The 20,887-nt window shown below is 38.4% G+C and overlaps 2 protein-coding genes and 1 pseudogene across 2 annotated transcripts; 1 reads left to right on the top strand and 2 right to left on the bottom strand.

Moving 5' to 3' along the window:
* Positions 1-250: 250 nt before the first annotated feature.
* On the bottom strand, positions 251-1,233 carry LOC114383862 (arogenate dehydrogenase 1, chloroplastic-like). Its single transcript, XM_028343585.1, has 2 exons — positions 1,217-1,233; positions 251-1,155 (listed from the first exon to the last, which is right to left on the bottom strand). The coding sequence occupies exons 1-2, from the start codon at positions 1,231-1,233 to the stop codon at positions 273-275; spliced, it is 900 nt and encodes a 299-aa protein (XP_028199386.1). The 3' UTR covers positions 251-272.
* A 3,683-nt stretch (positions 1,234-4,916) lies between these two features.
* LOC114383861 lies at positions 4,917-5,836 on the top strand (annotated as a pseudogene).
* A 1,171-nt stretch (positions 5,837-7,007) lies between these two features.
* LOC114383859 (peroxisomal acyl-coenzyme A oxidase 1-like) lies at positions 7,008-19,612 on the bottom strand. The gene is made up of 11 exons (XM_028343584.1): positions 19,460-19,612; positions 17,407-17,515; positions 17,229-17,290; positions 10,879-11,088; positions 10,581-10,668; positions 10,339-10,501; positions 9,261-9,459; positions 8,894-9,091; positions 7,965-8,096; positions 7,307-7,427; positions 7,008-7,157 (listed from the first exon to the last, which is right to left on the bottom strand). Exons 1-11 carry the CDS (start codon positions 19,610-19,612, stop codon positions 7,024-7,026), a joined length of 1,569 nt encoding a protein of 522 aa, XP_028199385.1. The 3' UTR covers positions 7,008-7,023.
* Between the last annotated feature and the right edge of the window lie 1,275 nt (positions 19,613-20,887).

Below are 20,887 nucleotides of genomic sequence, written 5' to 3'. Positions count from 1 at the left end.
ACACCCAAGAATTTCATTATCTTTTTTGGTAGGTCTCCATTGCGTCTGATGGATATTTTGTTTGTAAGGGATCAGGATGGTAATAGATTTGGAGAGAGAATTCCTTTATTTTGATTTAAATGATTCTCTCCTATAAATATGATGATGATGTACTTATGATGATTTTGAGACACCTTGATGATTAATATTATAATCAATATTATTATTAGTGGATATTTCAGACAATTTATTTATCTTCAGGTATCTTAGACAACATAGGCCTCTCTGGTAAATCATGGGAGTTTTTCTTCATGTTTAAATACTTGCTGTCGGTAGAAGCCATGCAGACGATCAAAAAGCTGCTTCTTCACAGACTCAAAAGCCCGATCAAATCTTTCTATTTGCTCCATGGCATTTATATTATACAAGAACAAACCATAGTATAGATCAAAACTATCTCCAGCAGTATTTTCCACCAAACTCAACAAAGTCTCATAGCCCTTTGTGTCAATTGGCGTTCTCTCCAACTCCAGTTTTTCTAAAAATCTTCCGGTAGTATGCGTGATAAATTGTGATCCAGCTGCATGCCAATCATGTTCAGCACATGACATTTCAACCATTCGGCACCCTTCACTAGCAAAAATGTCAAGAAACCGATCACACCGTGATGTTCTTGATTCATCTATTCCTATTCTAACTTTATCATAAACAAAAGCAAGACCATTCCACCCATTTTTTCCACTCTCAGGCCCAAACATAGGATGAGTGCAGAGAATATCAAAATTATGTGGTAAATGATGAAGAAACAAGTTTCTAGGAAATTCCTTGACAGAAAGTATATCCACAAACAAAGTACTTCTCTTCAATCTTTGCACGGGCAATGATTTAAGAACTTTTTCTGTGGAAAGGATTGAAGTGCAAAGTAAAATCACTTCTGGATGTTGTTCACAAAGATCGTCAATGTTATTGAAATATGAAACCCCCAATTCTTGAGCCACGTGAGTGTAATCTGATCTAGAGTATGCCAACACTCGATGACCATGACTCACAAAAGTTTTTGCAAGAAACTGTCCGAAGTTGCCAAAACCAACAATTGCAATCTTGAGCTTGGTGTTGTCATCAGACTGGTTTGCACCATTTGGTGGAGAACACTTCCGGGGACAGTTTCGATCTCTTCTATGGGTTGTTTATGTATAATAAGAACTCGCTGGAGAGGTTGGATTTCGCCTTCGAGGACTTGAGGAAACAGCTCATGGGGCGTTTGCATGATGTTGTTAGAGAGCAGTTGTTTCATAATGCTGGAATGGGAAAGGTGCAGAGTTTGCCTGATGAATATGTCCATCAACTGCTGCTCAAGAAGGGTCAAAATGTTTCTGCTGCACCTGTGCTATCACTGCAATATTTGATAACTTTTTAAGAAAAATCAAATGCATACTACCAAAACTAATAAGTACTTGTTGGTACCACCCGCGCCTTGCTTTATGTTTAATTTGGTTGAGAGGTGATGGTGGGGTGGAAAGGTATTTATAGAGAGGTTTTCATTATTGGGAGATAGGTGATTAGTGTCGTCAGTTTTTTAGGAGGAAGTAGCAGAGTGTGGGGTCTACTTTTCTCAGTTTCTCTTTTTTTTTTTTTAGGTTTTCCCGTAGAGGATAGGATTATCATCGCGCACTCATGGGTGAACTGGCATGAAAAAGTTGTAAAAGGACATGTAACTGTGTGACCTCGAATTAGGCTTTAGATATTTACTTTCGTTTAAGCGCATATCGGATTTCCGACTTGGGAACCTTGTGATTTGCCCTTCTGTTCGAATTTATATGATGAAAAAGTTGTAAAAGGACATGTAACTGTGTGACCTCATTCTAATTATAAATAACGTACATGCATGATTCACGATATTGGGTTATTGTAGTCTGATAAAGTTTATACATGATCTTTAGATAAACATAAAGCAAAATGCCTCGAATTAGGCTTTAGATATTTTACTTTCGTTTAAGGGCATATCGGATTTCCGACTTGGGAACCTTGTGATTTGCCCCTTGGCAATTAAGAATTTAACGTGGAATAATGATATATATATATATATATATATATGTTATACAATTAATGTTAAATGTTAAGCTTTTGTATTTTTATCACTTAACAACTTTTTCTAATAAATTAATCTTTTGAACTGTTTTAATATTTAATTTCACATAATTTAAACATTTCTTGGTATTTTATCTAATAATGGATAATTATAACGTTGATGTAAAAAGTATCTACAAACTTTACAGATAATTAATCTTTATTGAAAAATTTAGTATTATTTTCTTTTTTAATTACGTTATTTTTATCTATAAATCTCAAATTTAAAACCTTATTTGAAAAGACTGAATCCAATACTACTCAAACTAACAACTTTTTAGTAGTGAATACATAATTTGAGCTTGAGTTATTTGTTTATAAAAAACATGTATATAAGATTGGGTATTTTACTATCCAACCTATCTCATGCTCGTATTTATGGAAGATCAAATTTATGGAAGATCAACAATGGAGTTGGGATGAGCCAATACAGAAGTAGCTGCCAGAAATCCCACAGTTCCTTGATGATGATGTAGATGACATTCCTGTCAGAGGTACAAGATCTTTATCTGAGATTTATCAAAAGAGCAATGTAACTGTCCTAGAACCTGCAGAATTTGAAGAAGCTGAAAAGGATGACAAGTGGATAAATGCTATGAAGGAAGAGTTGAAAATGATCGAAAAAAATGACATGTGGGAGCTAGTGGACAGACCTCAACACAAACAACCTATAGGGGTAAAATGAGTTTATAGAACCAAACTTAATCCAGATGGTTCTGTAAATAAATACAAGGTTAGGTTGGTGGTGAAAGGCTATGCTCAGGTGTTTGGAGTGGATTTTTTAGAAACCTTTGCTCCAGTTGCACGTCTTGATACAATTAGAATGCTACTTGCCTTGATTGCACATAAAAGGTGGGAAGTTTATCATTTAGATGTAAAATCTGTCTTTCTAAATGGTTACTTGCAGGAGGAGATTTATGTAGAGCAACCTGAGGGGTTTCAAATCAAAGGAGATGAGCAGAAAGTTTACAAGTTGAGAAAAGCATTATATGGTCTTAAACAGGCTCCTAGGGCCTGGTATAGCAGGATAGATGATCATTTTCAAGATCTTGGATTTGTCAAAAGTCCAAGTGAGGCTGCATTATATGTGAAATTGATAGATGCAAATTTAATCATTATTGCTGTCTATGTTGATGATTTACTTGTGACAGCAAATGATGAGAAACTCATAAAGGAGTTTAAAGCTGAAATGTTTAAAGCATTTGAAATGACAAATCTAGGCTTGATGAGTTTCTTTTTGGGAATGGAGGTGAAACAAGATCATGATGGAATCCTCATTCACCAAAAGAAGTACGCAAGGGAAATACTCAAGAAGTTTCATATGGAGGATTGCAAAAGCACTACATCTCCAATGAACCAAAAGGAGAAATTTAGCAAGGATGATGAAGTTGATAAAGTTGACGAAATGCATTATAGAAGCTTGATTGGTTGCTTAATATATCTTACTGCAACCAGACTTGACATTTTGTTTGCAGTAAGTATACTTTCAAGGTTCATGCATTGTGCTAGTGAAGTTCATCTTCAAGTTGCCAAACGAGTTATTAGATATGTTAAAGGCACTTTAGACTATGGTATAATGTACTCTCATTCTCATAATTTTAAGCTCCATGGATATTCTGATAGTGACTGGGCAGGTTGTATTGATGACATGAGAAGCACCTCTGGTTATTGTTTTTCCTTTGGTTCTAGAGTCTTTTCTTGGTGTTCTAAAAAACAAGAAGTTGTAGCTCAATCAACTGCAAAAGCAAAGTATGTAACTGTTGTTGCTGCAGTGAATCAAGCTCTTTGGATCAGGAAAATTATGACAGATTTGCATATGAAACAAGAAGAAAGCACACATATTTTTGTGGACAACCAGGCTGCAATCTCAATTGCTAATGATCCAGTGTTTCATGGCAAAACTAAGCACTTCAAGATAAAGCTTTTTCTTCTAAGAGAAGTTCAAAGGGAAGGAGAAGTGAAGTTACTGTACTGCAAAACAGAGAATCAAAGTGCTGACATTCTGACCAAGGCACTTCCAAAAGCCAAATTTGAATACTTGAGACAAAAGCTTGGAGTTAGCAGTTCCAAAGTCAAGGAGGAGTGTTAAGATGTGACTGTTGAAACTGTCTAACAAACTATAGTAGATAAGATTTTTATGATATTTTTTAGGAAAAATAAAAGTCATGTTGACTAATAGGATACAACAGTTTTGATCCTATTTTCTAGGCATGATTTGTTAGTGATGTTATCTTTTTGTTAACAGTTACTATCCTTTCATGTTTTTAAATATGTTGCTTCATATCAGAATAAAGTAAGCCTTTGCAGTCTCAATTTCTTTCTTTATGCTCCCTTTCATTGTTTAATATTTCTGCCTACTATTATTAAAAAAAAACAACATAATCTAATGAGTTTAATCTCTATGTGCTATTATTGTCTACTAATGAAGGTAGTTATTGTAAATGCCAACAAAGTTATCGTATATGATAATTTGTATAGCTACCTTTGACGCCACGGTTGAATGACAATGTATAGACTATTTTGCTCTAATCTTATAATGTTGTTTAGTTTATAATGGGTACATGAATTTGGTTTTTTTAATATTTGCTTTTTTGGGGGTATGTCTGGGCAACTTAGCTTTGTTGTTATGATCTATGCTGTTTCTTGTTTTGAATTGTCTTAATCTTTACGTGATGTAACAGAGCTAAAGACTGTTTTAGCAATGCAGTTGCTCATAAATAATGACCATTTGCTGGGAGGATTAAAACTGCTACTGTTTTGTTTTATTTGTGGTTGTTCTTTCCGATCAAGTCTAACTATAGTTACATTTTATGCTAATCTCCAGATCCAGTGATGTTGTTAAACTCTACAACTACAAGTCAAATGGTGCAAACCAGTCTGATGACAACACCAAGCTCAAGATTGCAATTGTTGGTTTTGGCAACTTCGGACAGTTTCTTGCAAAAACTTTTGTGAGTCATGGTCATCGAGTGTTGGCATACTCTAGATCAGATTACACTCACGTGGCTCAAGAATTGGGGGTTTCATATTTCAATAACATTGACGATCTTTGTGAACAACATCCAGAAGTGATTTTACTTTGCACTTCAATCCTTTCCACAGAAAAAGTTCTTAAATCATTGCCCGTGCAAAGATTGAAGAGAAGTACTTTGTTTGTGGATATACTTTCTGTCAAGGAATTTCCTAGAAACTTGTTTCTTCATCATTTACCACATAATTTTGATATTCTCTGCACTCATCCTATGTTTGGGCCTGAGAGTGGAAAAAATGGGTGGAATGGTCTTTGCTTTTGTTTATGATAAAGTTAGAATAGGAATAGATGAATCAAGAACATCACGGTGTGATCGGTTTCTTGACATTTTTGCTAGTGAAGGGTGCCGAATGGTTGAAATGTCATGTGCTGAACATGATTGGCATGCAGCTGGATCACAATTTATCACGCATACTACCGGAATATTTTTAGAAAAACTGGAGTTGGAGAGAACGCCAATTGACACAAAGGGCTATGAGACTTTGTTGAGTTTGGTGGAAAATACAGCTGGAGATAGTTTTGATCTATACTATGGTTTGTTCTTGTATAATATAAATGCCATGGAGCAAATAGAAAGATTTGATCGGGCTTTTGAGTCTGTGAAGAAGCAGCTTTTTGATCGTCTGCATGGCTTCTACCGACAGCAAGTATTTAAACATGAAGAAAAACTCCCATGATTTACCAGAGAGGCCTATGTTGTCTAAGATATCTGAAGATAAATAAATTGTCACGATCCACCCTAGGGTCATGACTCATTCCATCCATTTAATATCAAGGTCAACACAGACCCTTAACATATTGTCTAAAATATTCACTAATAACAATATTGATTATAATATTAATCATCAAGGTGTCTCAAAATCATCATAAGTACACCATCATCATATTTATAAGAGAGAATCATTTAAATCAAAATAAAGGAATTCTCTCTCCAAATCTATTACTATCCTGATCCCTTATAAACAAAATATCCATCAGACGCAATGGAGACCTACCAAAAAGATAATGAAATTCCTGGGTGTGTCAGCAAATCCAAGGGAAATCATAAGAATCATAAAAGAAAAGGTACTGCTAGACAAAACTTGGATTTTGAATGGCATTTTTTGCTTGAAGTGTCCCATATTTGCTTGTCTAATAACTGTAAGAATTTTTCTCTGTTTGCTGATGAGTTCAGCCTGTGTTGATGTTGATCTGATTTCTATTTGTTTACTACAACAATGTAGCATGTTGTGTCACTTGTATTAATTGAGTTCAGCCTGTGTTGATGTTGATGTTGATGTGATTTCTATTTGTTTTTTATGTGTCATTATTTTATTTTATTTCTTAACCCTTTTTGCACCATTTTAAGTACTGATTAATTTTAATTGTCAAATTAATTAGGCATTTTTATTATTTGGGCCCATTCAGCTAATTTGATGTTTTTAATCTAATTTCAGAAATTAATGAAACATTGGGCTTGAATCCAGAATTGGGCTTAGACTTGAAGAGGACATACTATTTTATTCTACAAAATTTTATCTTATCTAGACTTTATCTTATCTAGATATTATTTAGATTTGATCTCATCTAGATATTATTTCATATAGATCTTATTTTTATCTAGATTTGATTTTATTTTATATATGGGCTTGGATTTAAAACAAATTTGTAAGCTTTGGGGTTGGAAAACTATATAACAGCACCAAGGTTCTAGTTTAGGCCTCTTCTCTCTCTCCTATTTTCGTTTTTAGTTTTTGGCTTTTCTTCTTTTAGACATTATTTTCGTTTTGCAATTTCAGCTTTTACTTTTCGTTTCAGCAATAAAATTTCGTTCTTCAATCTATAATTTTATTCTCTATTGATTAATGGAAGATTAAGTCCCAAGACAATTGCATATAGCTTGTGACCTAAACAAGATTGAAGCATTTACCCTGTTCAGGGTTAGCAAACTTGCTAAGATTTTGAGCACAAGCAACTGACATCCTAGCAGCCCTAGCTTCAAATGCTTCTAACACTACATTAGGCTTCAACCAATCCTCAGCTGCAGGGAATAAAAAAAAAGTATAGTATTACAACTCATAAAGGACACAGGCATGGTTAGTACTAGCAGTATTAACAGAAACCATATTTGATTTGGATATCGTGAAACTTATGTGGTTAGAGTTGGCATAGTCTCCAATTTCACTATACCCTTTTCAACATTAGAGTGATATTGCATCAGTTGTTCCACTCGAGCCATATAAGCTGTAGTACCAACAGGCTTATTTCCAGAGTCCAGCTGAGAAACAGTCTTCACGAGATGCCTTGCCACCTACATCAGTTTTTCTCTAAGTTGTCAAAACAACCTAATTATTCCTATAAAAAGCCTCCTAAAGCAGAATTCACAGGGATGTAATATGAGACACATAAAATGTAGAAAGAACATGAGTAGACATATGTTATGCATGAAGTTAAGACACAGCCACATAGAGGTGGATATGAAAATTAAGAATCAGAATTTTCAAGTATTTCATCCTTTTAGAACATTCTTACTTTTCTAACATGCTACAAATTTGACAATTCCAAAAATCTTCTTTTTTTGTTTGAGAATAAAAAAAAGTACCACTTCGTATTTTAAAGCTTCCAAAACCAACAAGCATGAGAGCTTTACCCCAAAAAGTAGGTGTTTTAAAAAAATGTATGAAAGCATGTCAAATACCAACAAAAACCGAGCTCTCAACAAAAAAAGGTAGGTTAGTTGTCATGCTGCACATTAAATCCTGTTAACAGCCGTGGAAGGACTTAGTAAAGACTTAATTAAATAATGGTTAACAAAATGATTGTATAAGATTTTTATCTTTTAACAAACCTGTAAAAGAAGCACAATATTGTCTCCTTCATACGTGCAGGCAGGAACATAAACAGCAAATAACTCAGGGAGACCACTGCTACAAAGGTAACCATGACCACCACATAGTTTACGGCATTCTTCAATTCCATCCTGGAAATTGAAGTTAATTTAAACTTAATTGAACATCAAAATTCAGAGTTACAAAGGATAATAGCACAACGACAACAGAAACACTTCATCCATTTAAATGCAAGGATTACTCATCCCGTCAATTATCCCCATGGCAATATATTACAGTACTGCAATTCAGGAATTTTAAGCTCTTTTTTCGATCTGAAGCCGAAAATTTAAAATAAATATGATGTATAATTGAGCTTGCAAAATATGTAAACCTTAACGTGCCGCTCTAGTGTTATTTTTTATTTTAAACTGACAACTAGCAGTATGCAGGATTGTAATGCTTGAAGAATCACAATTGTGATGACCTGTTTGTTTGTGTTTTTATAAAGCACTTTTTTAAAATTAAAAAAATGTTTTTTTAGAACAATTAGATTAATTTGTTTTAAAAAAAATTCTAGTACTTTTAACAAAAAATGTAGTTTTAAGGAAAACAAGCTCTTTTTTCAAAACTTAATGCAAATGCCCTCTAAAATCTGCACCCAGTTCATTGCAAAGGTTTTAGCATTGATGTTCAGTCACACCCATCAATGTCTTCATAATAATGACATATTTCAAACAACAAAATGAAATGTATAAGGCATGCACCAAAGAAATGAGAGAAAATGAGTTTCAACACATGGAGAGAATATAAAGATTGGAAAAATCCCCCAGATGAAACCATAGCAAAAACCATATTTTAAAAGCTTTCTAAAGCAGCTAAATAATTAATTAAATTAAACTAAATCTAAGGCCAATCAGTAGAGAAATGAACAGAAGTAATTACATACAGCAGTTGCCGTAGTAGTCAAGGATTTCAATCCAGCAGTGCATGCATGAGCCTCAGGCAATGTTGAAAAATCATTAGCTTGCAATCTTTCCGTCACATCCATATAAAGCCATTTCAGCCACCCACCCACAAATCTGAAAGCATAAGCAGAAGCCAGCAAAGGGAAGAGCCTAGCCTGCTGTGTTTTGTAATCAATCACCTAAATGGAAAAGCAAAACCGCACAATAAGCACACTACACTTAGAATGAAACTAATTCAAACCACATTTTTTATTTTGACCAGTCAATAGATCTAATTACAGAATTCAACATCATACAATTATATTTAATACACCAGATGAGGAGGAATCTTATCACACCTCCCATTACCTGTGTTTCTAGACCTCCATTATGTGATCCAAACTGTCTTCTAACAGCACTATATCTTGTAGCAATGCAAACTGCTCGAGACAAAGCAACTGATGCATCAGCTACGATTTTCTGTCTCACATTTACCATAGTACCATAAACTAATTGTCTTGGAACATTTGAGCGTACATATTTTCCTTCTCTGGTAACCTGTGAAACCCTGGTAGATTAAAAGAACAGAGCAGTCACCCCATGAATCTATTGGCAAAAGAGCAATGCTAGAAACACTCCCTTTGACACATTCACTTCAAAACATTCTTTATCTCTATTATGGGATGAATTTCATGTGAGTCGCACCAAAAGCCTAGGCCCACTCTCTTTAGTGGGGCTAAAATGAAATTCACCCAATTAATGCAGTGCTGGAAAAAAAAAAGTGTGTCAAAGGGTTAGTAGCTAGTATTTTCCATTGGGAAAAACTAACAAGCTCATCGTGACATTTAAAAATTATTATAAAAAGTCATGATACTATATGCTCATTTTGTCTCAGATCCTCCTCTTTCCCTCACCCTCAAAGTACTGATGAGTTCAACACAGGATGAGCACAACCCTTTATTCCTGTTTCTATTTTGTTAATGGCAGTTAGCTATTCTTAACCATCTTTACTATCTAGTTACCTATGTAAACCATCTAAAAGGAAACATTTAACAGGAAATATGGCAAACAAAGATGTTGCAGTTTCAAGATTTGATTGTTAAGATTTTTTTATTTTTGAGCATTTAGCAGTTTGTTTCTGCTTAAAAGTAAAATACAGGTGGTAGAACAATGCTCTCAATTCATGGAGAAAATAACTTTAAAAATTCACTAATAAATTCACTGACGATAATGATACTAAAGATTTTTTTGTTCAGTTTTTATTATTATTAGAGTTAGATTGAGTTTACCCCTATGAATTCACCTCACCCAATTTTAATGTGTTGCCCTGTGCTCTAATTTTTTTGTCATTTTACCCCCACAAATCATTCGTGTATTATGAATTATTAGAACCATAAAATCCGTTATGGTGAGGCTAGAGAAGGGACAATATGTAAAATAGAAATACCTCATTAACATTTGATTCCTTGGAATTCGTACATGGTCAAATCTTAGAACTCCATTGTCCATGGTGTTATATGCTGCATTTCCAAATTTCATCCCAATATCACCAATAGTTATGCCTGGAAGAGGCAAGTGATCATCCAAGCTCCGCAGCTGGACGATGAAACCTTCAAATTGTACAAATAATTAGTTAATTTGCCTCTGAATCTAACACCAGAAACTTCGATGACTAAATTTGGCAATTACCATGCACTCCATGGTCTTCACCACCAATAATTAGACGGGCATAAGCAACAGCATGGGTGGATATTTTACCCAATCCACCAGGCCACCACTGTTTACATGAATGTCAGAAGCATGATATAAATCCAAAATTCACTTTATAACAAGTACAAGCAGTGAATGCATAAGAAAGGTACAACTCTTTTCCCTAAATGTGACTTGTTAAAGCACTGGGTAACATTGTAAGATGTAGAATCTTAAACGGTTAAAAATAATAAAAGACCAGTAAAGGCTCATAGGAGTGATAACCCATTTCACTCACTTTGCTGGAAGTCAATGTGGGGCTATGGATAACAAATTCGTCTGTTTTGGGATCAAACGTTGCAGTTGTTTCTAGCCCTTGAACATTGGACCCATGACCCAGTTCAGTTTGGGCATAGCAACCAATTATTTGCATCCTATAAGCTAGAGGCAACCACTTCTGCTGCTGTTCGTCAGTGCCTTGTCCTTGGATAGCAGGCACAAACATTCCCTGCAAAAGAATATAAACAACTAAAATTTAGTACACAAAGCAATGCTACCAAAAATATATATATATTCCATGGAAAGTGAAAACACCCTGTCAATATTATATTTCTTTGATCTAACACACACATACACACATTCATCCATTTTTTTTATGTTATCAATATATTTCTTCTGTATAGATAAGTTAAGACATGGAAGATAAGAATGCAATCAGGACAAGTGATAGCACAGCAGCATCAAGGCCCAAACGAGTAACAAAAGAAGCCATTAGACTGGGAGGATTACATTCATTAAACAGACCAAGGGCAGTTGGGGAATTACCTATTAGTAAAATTAGCCTTCCTCTTTAGATATTATTTTCTGATTTCCTTAATGCTTGTCTCGTGCGTGTCCCCTCTAGAATATTCAGTTTGTTAGTACTGCCCCCTCTGTGAGAGCAGGGCCGTTAGAGGAATATTTCTTTTGTTTTGCTATATATACATGTATTAACAAAGAGGAAAAGGCATTGAATATACTCAGAATTCTATTCCTACCTTGTTTTCTGGAGGTTGCCCTGTCCTCGAATTCAAAGGCTCATATCATTTGGCGCTTTCATTGATTCCTCCTCGCCATGGTCGATAATACACGATCCCAAACACTATCCCGCCTTGAGGAAGCCATTACCCTTCTTACCCAGAACCAAAACATCTTCACTGCTACCCAAAATTCCATCCATTCTCGGCTCGATGATGTTGCTTCACGCCTTCACGCCTTGGAAACTGCTTGCCCCTCCCCCTCTCCTCGCTCCCTGCACCGCGCATGAACCTCGAGGTGCCTCGATTTGATGGCTCCAACGCACCTGCATGGATATTTAAAATCAATCAGTTCTTTGATTATCATCGGACTCCTGATGATGAGCGCATTCAAGTGGCTTCATTTTACCTTGACGGTGCTGCACTGAGTTGGTTTCAATGGATGCACCAAAACGACCAACTCCCCTCCTGGTCCTCTTTTCTTCAGGCACTGGAACTCCGATTTGCCCCCTCTTTGTATGACGACCCCCGTGGTGCGCTCTTCAAACTCTCGCAACACGGCAGCGTCAACTCCTACCTCACTGAGTTTGAAGCTTTGGCTAACAGGATTGTGGGTCTCCCTACCCCTTTCTTCCTCAGCTGCTTCTTCTCCAGCCTTGCTCTGGATATCCGCCGAGAAGTCCTGGCCCTTCAACCATTATCCCTATCCCAAGAAGCAGCACTAGCACGGCTTCAGGAAGACAAATTCACTGACGCCCGACGCCACCATCGTCCTCGACCCCCTCCCCTGTCTACTCTACCCCCTTCATCCCCTCCCTTGGCCTCCCTACCTCCTACATCTTCCACCCCAACCACCAATCTTCCCCCTCTATTACCCGCTCCACCCAAGACCACCTATAAACGACTTACCCAAGCCGAGATGGCGTCCCGACGCGAGCGCGGGCTCTGTTACAGTTACGACGAACGCTACGGCCCAAACCACCGTTGTCGCGGTAAATTTTTCCTCCTCATTGCCTCTGAGGATGACGACCACCCTCCTGGCCCCCCTGACCCCCCTACCCCACCCTCACCTTTACCTAGCCCCACAGACCAACCTCCCACCCCCCTCTCTGCCCAACTCAGCCTACACGCATTGTCCGGCCAACCTGCTTCAGCAACCCTTCGTGTCCTGGGTTTGATTACGGGTCACGATGTCGTCGTCCTCGTTGACGGCGGCAGTACCCAATATTTTATCCATGATCGCCTTGCCCATTTCCTCCACCTAGTTACCCTACCCGTACCCCCACTGACGATTATGGTGGGCAATGGTTCCGAAATCACCTACGATAGGGTTTGTCGCGACACCACCATTGCAATTCAGGGGCACACCTTTACCCTAGATTTGCACGTAATGCCTCTTGGTGGTACTGATGTCGTTTTGGGCGTAGCCTGGCTTCAGCTCCTGGGCCCAATAACGATTGACTATTCACACCTTCAAATGACCTTTGTTCACCATGGACGGCCCATTACCATTCAAGGTGGGGTAGACATTGGCCCATCTGAGATACACCATGGCCAGGTCCGACGACTGATGGCAACCCAACGAGTGGCGGCCCTCTTCCATATCCACCTTCAAGAACCTGGGCCTATTTGATGCAATCCTCCCTAGGAAGGGACCAGTCACTAGAACCATGAGCAAGAGGCTCCAAGAAGATTGGGCTAGAGTTGCTGAAGAAGGCCCTAGGGTTCTCATGAACCTTAGGGTAGATTTCTGAGTCCATGGGCCAAGGTTGGGTCCAATTATCTTTGTACATATTAGACTAAGATGTCATTATATTTGGTCCTTGTATTTAGGGCTCCATATTGTAGGTAGGGTACCCTAGAAATATAGGATTTTTCAGCTCTTGTATTTTAGGGCACCTAGACTAGTTTTTGTATTAGGGGTAGTTTTGTAATTTCACATGCACTAAGTGGATATTTGATGTGTGTGGTTGGAAATAAATTTAATTGAATTGGTAGAAGCCCAACCCAATTAAATTTTAGAGGGGGAGGTGAGCATTTGCTTACTACACCCCATTGCCACATCATATAGTCACACTATGGGCATGCCCTTCATGCTTTTCATGCCTCATGACACCTAAGCACACTTAGTGGAGAATCTTGGAATTGGTCTTGGATTTGTGGGCTGAACCATAACTAAAATTCACTAATCATAATTAGTGGAATTTTGGCTCCATAAATTCAATTTCAAATTCAAGTGAAATTTGAATTTCCCTCCAATTTTGTGTGACACTTAGGCTATAAATAGAGGTCATGTGTGTGCATTTTTTTCAACTTTGATCATTTGAATATTAAACTTCAGATCTCAAAGCTCATTTAGAGCACAAAATTTCGTGCTCTTCTCTCCCTCTCCCTTCATTCATCTCCTTCTTCCTCCAAGCTTTTATCCATGGCCTCCTATGGTGGTGAGCTTCTTCTAGACTCATCTTCTCCTTGAAGTGGCGTCTCCTCTCTCTCTTCCTTTCTCCATTCCGCTGCCATTCATCTTCCAAGAAGCAAAGGAATCCATTGATGAAGAAGATCCTAGGCCTACAAGCTCCAATGGAGCTTGCATCATGCTCCGACGACAACTAATTCGCCCGAGTCGGAGTCCTTATTCTTCTCCGGTACTCCTGGTCAAGAAGAAGGACGGCACGTGGCGATTTTGCATGGATTATCGCGCTTTAAACGAGGTCACGATCAAGGACCGTTTTCCCCTTCCCACTATAGATGAGCTCCTCGACGACCTCGGCCACTCTTCTTGGTTCTCGAAGCTGGACCTTGCCCAAGGTTTCCACCAAATTCGTATGGCTGACCCAGATATACCCAAAACGATGTTCCATACTTATCAGGGCCACTATGAGTACGTCATCATGCCGTTCAGCCTCTGCAATACGCCTTCGACATTTCAGGCCACCATGAATGATCTATTACGGTCGTTCATCAGAAAATTCGTATTGGTCTTTTTCGATGATATCTTAATCTATAGCCGCGATTTCCATACTCGCTTGGACCACCTTGAACGCGTTCTTCAAACTTTGCAACAGAGTGACTTTCATCTGAAGGCATCCAAATGCATCTTCGGGCAACGCCGCATCGAATACCTCGGCCACTTTGTATCTCTTAGAGGTGTGGAACCTGATCCTTCAAAGCTCCAGGCCATGCAACAATGGCCAACCCTGACATCCCCGCGCCAGCTTAGGGGATTCCTTGGTCTAACCGGATTTTATCGGCGCTTTGTCAAGAATTATGCCCGCATTGCAGAGCCACTCACGCAAATTTTACGCAAAGACCAATTTGCGTGGTCCACTGAGGCACAATCAGCCTTCGATGATTTGAAAGCAGCCATGACCTCCACTCCTGTCCTCTCTGTTCCAGATTTCACGATTCCCTTCGTGGTGGAAACCAATGCCTCAGGAACAGGCATGGGCGCCGTTTTGATGCAGCGTGGACACCCAATTGCTTACTTTAGTAAGCAATTCTGCCCCAAATTACTTCGTTCCTCTACTTACATCAGGGAATTACATGCCATTACCTCAGCCGTGAAATGCTGGCGGCAATATCTACTGGGACATCCTTTCGTAATTCTGACTGATTACAAGAGTCTGCGAGAACTCATGACCCAACCAATCCAAACCCCTGAGCAGCACGTTTATCTTGCCAAGCTATTAGGATATAATTATTCCATTCAATACAAGGCCGGCCATAGTAACGTCGTAGCTGACGCCCTTTCGCGGCTAACGGAGGACGACAACACCGCAGCAATGTATTCCATTCTATCTATACCTCACCCCAAATTCTTGGAAGACCTGAAGCGTGAACTGGCCTCATCGGAAGAATTTCATGACCTCAGGAAGAGTGTCACCGACGACCCTCACCAACATCCTGTGTTCACTCTCAGGGATGGCCTCTTACTGTACAAGGGGCGCATTTGGATTAACTGTAGCAGCAGTTTCATTGCCCTCCTTCTTGAGGAATTTCACAAGTCCCCATTGGGTGGCCACATGGGATTGGCCAAGACCCTCAGTCGACTACAACAGAGCTTCTACTGGGAAGGAATACGCCAGGACACACAAAAATTCATTAAGCAATGCGTGGATTGTTTGCAGACCAAATATGTTCCTCAGAAACCGGCGGGGCTCCTCCAACCCATCCCTCCACTGTCGCGTCCATGGGAGGATTTGGCTCTGGATTTCATTACCGGCCTCCCCAACTCCCAAGGAGCCACCGTCAGCATGACTATCGTGGACCGTTTCTCCAAAGGAGCCCATTTTGGGTCTCTTCCTTCCAATTTCACAGCTCACACAATGGCCTAGCTTTTCATTGACTCGATTTGCAAACTTCATGGGTTTCCCCGAAGTTTGATTTCTGACCGGGACCCAATCTTCATTAGCAAATTTTGGAAGGAACTTTTCCGGCTCTGCGGCACAAAGCTACGAATAAGCACCGCCTATCATCCTCAGACCGATGGTCAAACGGAGGTGCTCAATCGCGTGCTCGAGCAATATCTACGTAGCTTCGTCCATCACAAACCAACACAGTGGGGTAAGTTTCTTAGTCTCGTGGAATGGTGCTACAACACCACTTGCCACTCTTCCACTAACCTCTCTCCCTTTGAGGTTACTTACGGCAAACCACCGCCGACAATTATAGACTATCTGCCTGGCTCGTCCTCAGTGGAAGCAGTAGATTTTCTACTTTCATCTCGTCACCACTTGTTTGAGACCCTTCGCCGAAAACTCGAACGCACTCAAGCAAAGATGAAAACGCTTGCCGATACTCATCGCCGAGATGCCAATTTCAATATCGGAGATTGGGTCTATGTGAAGTTGCGACCCTACCGACAGACCTCCATAGCTGATAAGTATCAGAAATTGGGCAAACATTTCTACGGTCCTTATCAGATCACTGATTCCATAGGCAAAGTGGCATATCGAGTGGCGTTACCTCCTTCAGCCAAAATCCATCCCGTCTTCCACTGCTCCAAACTTAAGCTTCATCAGGGCCCCATCACTACAGATCACTCACTTCCTCCAACTTCTTGGGACAACAACCCCGTGATAGAACCGTTGACCATAATGGACCATAAGTGGGATACTAACGACCCACCACAGCTGTTAGTTCTAGTTCAATGGGCCGATTTGCAACCTGAAGACTCCTCGTGGGAGAATTGGGCCGAACTCAAGACTTAGTACCACCTTGAGGACAAGGTGTTTTTCGATGACGTGAGGAATGATAGCACAGCAACACCAAGGCCCAAACGAGTAACAAAGAAGCCATTAGACTGGGAGGATTACATTCATTAAACAGACCAAGGGCAGTTGGGGAATTACCTATTAGTAAAATTAGCCTTCCTCTTTAGATATTATTTTCTTATTTCCTTAATGCTTGTCTCGTGTGTGTCCCCTCTAGAATATTCAGTTTGTTAGTACTGCCCCCTCACTGAGAGCAGGGCCGTTAGAGGAATATTTCTTTTTTTTTTTGCTATATATACATGTATTAAAAAAGAGGAAAAGGCAATGAATATACTCAGAATTCTATTCCTACCTTGTTTTCTGGAGGTTGCCCTGTCCTCGAATTCAGAGGCTCATATCAACAAGTAATTGAATTATACCCAATGAAGATCTGTAAATGCAGCTTGATCCACAAAAGATCTGAGCTTATAAGCTTCCTGTTCTGTAAGAAAAATAGAGAACAATAAATATTAATGTAATAGACAACTAAATGCGTCCATAGGAAAAAAAATATCTGAAAACAAATGCAAAGTATACCAAGAGCAACAGAAAACTCACCATTAAGACGGAGCTCGTTGATCCTTTTCCATGCATAAGCTGCTTTTCTCAAGGTGTTTTTAAACAACTCCTTCCTATCAAGTGTGGCTCTATCATCCTTTCTGAACGCCTACAAATGATAGTGAACAAACCAGTCAAGGTTTCAGATTTTCAAAGAAGCTAATAATCATCATGTATCACCAAACTAATAGAAAAGGTGAAGGAAACGGAAAGCGAGCTACTTCACATGCTAGAGTTGAAGTGTTGAACAGTTATTTGTGAAACATTTACTACCTGCTGACAGACCCTATGTAAAAAAAATCATTTTTTAACTTATTGGAGAAGGTTAATTCATTTTTTTTGTTCTTATTCTTCTATTAGTGTTTATTGATAAATTTATTCAAACAGAGCCAACGTAAAAAATCTTGTTTTTTATAGATAAATTCAGATTCAGAGTAACATAAGACTAAGATCACTTCAACAAAGTTGAGAAAAGGGATTGTAAAATTGAAGAATTATTGATCTTCATGATGGATTTTATCAAGTTGCTTTCAATAGTCAAGAGGATTACAAATTTGCTCTTTATGAAGGACCACATAGGGTTGCTGATCATTATCTTATCCTTCAATGTTGGAGACCATTCTTTTGTAATGAATGTTAAGAAAACCAAGAATGTTGTTGTGTGGGTTTGTATTCAACACTTGCTTATCGAGCTCTATAACGACGTTTGCTACAACACGTTGGGTCAAGTTTGTGGAAGTTCTTGAAGGTTGACAGATTGAAGTCAATTCAATTTTGTGGAAAATTCACAAGGATATGTGTGGAACTAGACTTGGACCAGCCTCTAGTTCCTCATATTTATGTGAGGGGTCATAAGATGAATTTGGAATATGAAGGCCTACACTTGATTTTTTTTTCAATGGTCATTTCGGTCACAAGAAAGAGTAGTGTATGGAGATGCTTGAGTTAGTGTCGGATGGTGTTGTGAAGGTTTATGGAATCTTAGGGGGTGGAACATTCAATGAGGTGCATGTTAGTAGGGATGATGTTAGCAGTATAAGTAGGTCTAACAATATTGAAAGCAATTCATCAGGTGATTAAGGAGGATAATAGTTGTTACAACCTCTAGATGATTGCTTAACATACGTTTAGGAGAAAAAAAAAGTTTAGCAAGGAATAGGGAGGAGGGAGTGAGAGTATCAAGAAAGATTTTGGTGCCATAAATTCTAATAATGCTAATAAATTTAGGATTTTGGCAGATGATAGTGGACCCACGAAGGGTAAGCAGTTGGATGATGAGATGGTGATGAGGTTAGGAGCAGTTAGTGTCAAAGAGGTAAACAGGAGTAATGAAAATACAAAAAAAAAATAAAGTGTTAGGAAGATTCGAGAAATTCTATTCAGACAGGGAAGCACAAATGATAGAAGGAGAAGAAAGACATCACACAAAGTTATTAAGTTTATTGTGAATAACAAAATTTATAATGAAGTGTTCAAAGCACTCGTCAGCTCTCTAAACCTAGAATACAAAGCTTTTTATAATAGTTACAACATGACCTATGCTAATGAACCACCAGACTAAATGCTCTCTTGTATCTAACTAGACGCTCCACCAGATTACAGAAGATTGGACGACCTATACAAAAGACAAGAGTACTGGACTAGATGACAAATGTTGTCGTCCCACTATCTCTATCATCCATCGTCCAACAATCAAGAATCTCCACATTATTTCAATAATATTTTTGAATTAAAACTCAATTCATTTCCAACAATCTATGTTAAGTAGACCCGGAAAATGCATGAACTTGCTTCTTGGAATAGGCTTCATGAACATATCTGTTGGATGCTCCCTTGTATCAACTTTCTAGACTTTGACCCTTTTCTCAGAATGAATGAGTGATATCTGATGTCAATGTATTTAGCCTCTTATGATGGACTCATTTCTTAGCTAAACAGATTGCACTCAAACTGTTGCAAAAAATGATAGCTTTTTCTTGTGGAAACCTAAGATTACTAATTAGATCCTTCAACCATATTTCTTTACTACTTCTACTAGAGTCATGTACTCTACCTCTGTACTAGATAAAGCCACTATGCGTTGCAGTGTTGTCTTCCAACTGACAAGAGAGTTGTCAATCATGAATGCATACCCAGTCACATATCTCCTTGCATCCAAATCTGTAGCATAGTTAGAATATGAGTAACCAGCAAGAGCATAGGACATGCTTCTATGGTAGACAAGTCCAATATTAGTTGTACCCTTAAGGTACCTGAGTATACATTTCACAACTTGCCAATGTTCCTTCCTATGATTACCCATATACCTACTCACAACACTTATTGCTTGTGTTAAGTCTGGTTTAGTGCATACCATAGCATACATAAGACTACCTACAACACTTGCATAAGCAACATGAGACATGTATTCCTTCTCAAATTCTAAATGAGTAGTATTAAGTTCAAATAGATGAATGGACATTGTTAGAGGAATACATACTGATTTTGTAGATGCCATCCCAAAACAATTTAACATTTTTTGAATGTATTCCTTTTGACACAAAGAGCTTCTTCTGGACTCAATCCCTCTTGATCTCTATGACCAGAATCTTTTCAACAGCTCCCATGTCCGTCATCTCAAATTCACTACTAAGTAGTGACTTCAACTTTTGAATTGCTAACAAATTTTAAGATGTTATGAGCATGTCAACCACATAGAGTAGTAGATAGATGTAGGAACCATCCTCTACCTTTTATGATAAACATAAGTCATAAGGACTTCTGATGTGTCCATGAGAGACAATGAACTTAGTGAATCTCTTGTACCAGTGCCTTGGTGATTGCTTTAGCCCATAAAGAGACCTCTTTAATCTACATACAAAATTTTCCTTTCCTTCCACCTCAAAATCTTTAGGTTGTTGCATCATAATGTCTTCCTCTAACCTTCCATGGAGAAAGACAGTTTTAACATCGAGTTGCTTTAACTATATGTCCAGAGTTGCAACTAGGGCCAACAAAACACGTATGGAGATGTGTCAAACTACTGGATAGAATATTTTGTTGTAGTCCACTCCATCCTTCTAACTATATCCCTTAACTACCAACGTGTTTTGCAATAGATGAATTCTTCGGTGGATGATCCAAATTTCCTCTTGAAGATTCACTTCCACCCCACTACTCATCTGCCTTCAAGTAGCTCAACTAAATCCCAAGTCTGATTCTTCTAATGGGATTTCATCTCTTTATTCAAATCCATCATTCATTTTTCAGCTTTAGAATAGGAAATCATTTGCTAATAAGTGATTGGTTCAAATGAATTAATTTCTTCTGCTACCTATAATGCATATGACACTATATCAAAGCTATATCTTTCATAAGCTTTGATTTGCCTTTGTGACTTTCTAGGTGTTGTGATTTTGGGATGTTTTGGATGGTTTTGACTCTTCTAGTCAATCAACTCAACTGGTGTTGAATTCTTATGTTCAGGTGCATTTGATGATCC

The sequence above is a fragment of the Glycine soja genome, chromosome 14, assembly GCF_004193775.1.
Source record: "Glycine soja cultivar W05 chromosome 14, ASM419377v2, whole genome shotgun sequence".
NCBI classification, from domain to species: domain Eukaryota; kingdom Viridiplantae; phylum Streptophyta; class Magnoliopsida; order Fabales; family Fabaceae; genus Glycine; species Glycine soja.
Note: the sequence above shows the minus strand (reverse complement) of the source record. Positions and strands in the feature narration are given on the sequence as shown.